This window comes from Octopus sinensis, unplaced genomic scaffold, assembly GCF_006345805.1.
Source record: "Octopus sinensis unplaced genomic scaffold, ASM634580v1 Contig15364, whole genome shotgun sequence".
Taxonomy (NCBI): Eukaryota; Metazoa; Mollusca; class Cephalopoda; order Octopoda; family Octopodidae; genus Octopus; species Octopus sinensis.
This window is the reverse complement of record NW_021833688.1, coordinates 38788-41863: the sequence shown is the minus strand read 5'-3', so window position 1 is coordinate 41863 and position 3076 is coordinate 38788. Positions and strand designations below refer to the sequence as shown.

General features: G+C 37.0%; 1 protein-coding gene across 1 annotated transcript; it reads right to left on the bottom strand.

Annotated features, from left to right (window-relative positions):
• Window positions 1-1682: 1682 nt before the first annotated feature.
• Window positions 1683-2257, bottom strand: LOC118761570 (calcium uniporter protein, mitochondrial-like). Its single transcript, XM_036499618.1, has 2 exons — window positions 2116-2257; window positions 1683-2083 (listed from the first exon to the last, which is right to left on the bottom strand). The coding sequence occupies exons 1-2, from the start codon at window positions 2230-2232 to the stop codon at window positions 1868-1870; spliced, it is 333 nt and encodes a 110-aa protein (XP_036355511.1). The 5' UTR covers window positions 2233-2257; the 3' UTR covers window positions 1683-1867.
• Between the last annotated feature and the right edge of the window lie 819 nt (window positions 2258-3076).

Below are 3076 nucleotides of genomic sequence, written 5' to 3'. Positions count from 1 at the left end.
GATCAATTCTTTGATGTTGATAATATGACAATTCTTAAGGCAGCCAACACCATTCACATTGAGTGTTATCATTCTAATAATGTTAATGTCTGTAAGTATTAATATCACCTTCTAATAGGGCCATTAATACTGATAGAGAGGAAAGCCGGACGATCGCCGAGTTATATACAAAGACGGGCGTTATGTTTCATAATGCAAGCTTCGTTCTTAGAGGTCTGTTGCGATTATTTATTGCCAGGGAATGGTCGGTGGTTCGAAGGAGGAGTCTCAACTCACTCGATACAAGACTGAGCTGTGTCGAGCATACAAGGAGTCCGGCTACTGTAAATATGGGGAAAAGTGCCAGTTCGCCATGGAGTGCTCGATTTGAGGAAGATGGCTCGACACCCTCGCTACAAGACTGAGCTCTGCAAGACTTACCACTCAAAGTTTTACTGTCCATATGGTCCTCGCTGTCATTTCATACACAACGAAAAGACCCCCAAGGACTCGTTGTCTGATCTGCTGTCTTCTCTCAGTCTGGAGCCGACCACCCTCCCTGGGATGGAAAAAATACCAAATCAAAAAGAGGACTTTAAAATAAAAAACCAATTGAAAGAAAAGATAAAATAAAATAGAAGCAAATGTGAAAAACGTTCCTAGGAGTAATCCTCACATTTTCCAGATTTTTGGTTATAAGTTTAGGAAATGAATTATATTTGTAATTAAATGTTTATTAATAATTTATTTGAATTTAACGTTCGTTGTAGCTAACGACATGAGTTTAAAAAATTGCAATAGTGAGTCTGCCATTAAACACAATACTTCCATCCTCGAAAGGCTTTGGACAATCGTCGCCATTCTCTCAGGAACAGTAGCTGGAGTGCTTGGTTTTACTGGACTCTATGGACTGGCGTTTTATTTGATTGGGTCAGCTTATTTTTTGGTAAATAAACATATTCCAATAAATAGATTCATTTGCATTTAAGTTTGAAGTTTAGCCGAATTAAGGATTATTTTGTCTCCAGAACCGACCCTTTCACTGGAGGCTTTTTCAGTGGGATTTTAGTCTGTTTATATTTTAATTTGTTTAGACCTATGTTCTTCTTTGGACTTTTTTTTACGGATTTGTCCACGTCTACTAATTATTAACATTTTACTCTTGATTACTTAGACTTTTATATAAATGTTAAATTAAACGGGTGTTTTAATTATAAATCGCAGTTATTCCGAGTTTAGTTCATTGAGCGGATTATTATTTGGGGACCACATGTTGCTCTATGCACGGAACTTTTCCAATCAGGAGGGTAGTTCTCATATTTAAGGATGGAAACTATTTAATGGTCAACGGAAACAGTTTAACCAGACTAAAATTAAGTCGATGATCATTTCTTATGCTTTGATAAGCGAGAATTAACACGACTCAAATGATACCAACATAGAGTAATAATGACGAAAGATCAACAAAAAAATAATATATTAAATCCTTTCTCTACCTCTCATACAAATATTTAATCGAAAGAATATCTATAGCAATAGTCAGAGGCAATACTCTGGCTATCTGCCAATGACTATTTCTCTTTTGATTTGAAATATATTAAGGATTTAAAAAAAAGCAACAAACATAGTTGGACGACTTTTAGCTAGAGAATACATTTCAAAATATTAAATATTAAGTTAATTAATCAAATTTTATGCTCGGATTTAAGAATTTGAAGCTGGAGAAAATTGTTTCGGAGGGCTTCGAGATTTTTGTTCGCTTCAGCCAATTGAGAGGTAAGTTCGTTGTAAACGTCGACACTCAGCCCATTTTTAGCGAACATCTTATGGAGTGCCTGGAGGAAATGTCTATTGCGGGCATCCCTGTAGGTATATTCCTGCCATCAGATCATCCAAATACCTGTCGCGTGACCATGTAATATGCATAGAAGAACATTCCAGTGACATATGTGACAAAATAGGTGACCGGCTCCATGATATCCCACGAGTACTCAAACCATGTAAGTCGAGCCAAAACACCAGTTTGGAGTCCCATAAACACTAAACCTAACCAGCCAATGGACTGTGCCCTCCAATCGGCAGCTTTGATCATTTGATTCCTACTCTTTCATAAATAAGACCCAAATGCGACAATACCCGTTCATATGGTTCTAATTCCTTGGTCAAAGTGGCAATCTGGTCTGTATATTTCCTTTCGATCGTCTCCTTGTGCGCTGTCACATTGAACGTACTGAATAAGTCAATTAATGACATTTTAAATTTATCTTCAACCGAGATGACCCCATTTGGTTTGTCTACGGATGAGGAAATATACTAAACCACTCTCGAGAAGGGGCTCGACTGTATATCTCTTGTCGTCGATGATCATGTCGAATGAACTCCTCAGAAGTGTCTCCAGAGGAGTCGACTTGGCCCACTTTATTGAGTCTACACTCAGATGTTAATATTACCAGAGGAGTATATCCCAATTCGTTCGATTCCTCCGTCCTCGTTTTTGACCGACTCAATCAAGTCCCCGACCGTATATCCGTAGAGACGGAGAGTAAATCGACAGAGTTCGTTTTTTGAGGGAAGGGGAAGATATAGTACTGGAAAAGTTCCATCGTGGTCCGTTTTTACTTTGAATATTTATTTATATTATTTGGACTTAAATTTATAGACCGATCTCGAATTATTCCTTCCGAATCGCTGGAATAATTCCTCAAAATATTGGCCAAATTCAAGGCTTGTTGTCTCCGAACATTTTTAACTGAATTTACAATCGATAATCGCATAACTACAATAAATGATATATATTTATTTTGAAATATTTTTACCATTTAAAATTAAGCAAGTAAATCAAATTTCCAATAATTCATTTTAAAGTATTTTTCGTTTAGCAGCTATTTCAACTATTCGATCAGTCAAAATGTGATACCGTCATTATGGAAACAAGCACTAATAAGGCCGATATTGAAACCTTGCAGACCTAGAGATGACCCTGCGTCTTTTAGACTTTTGTCTTTTATGCTTCATAACGAAAATCGTAAGCAGTGGTGTCTTTCCAACCTTTAGTTCTTCCCGTACGTTGGCCTCTCTCATCGCAATATTGCTTTAT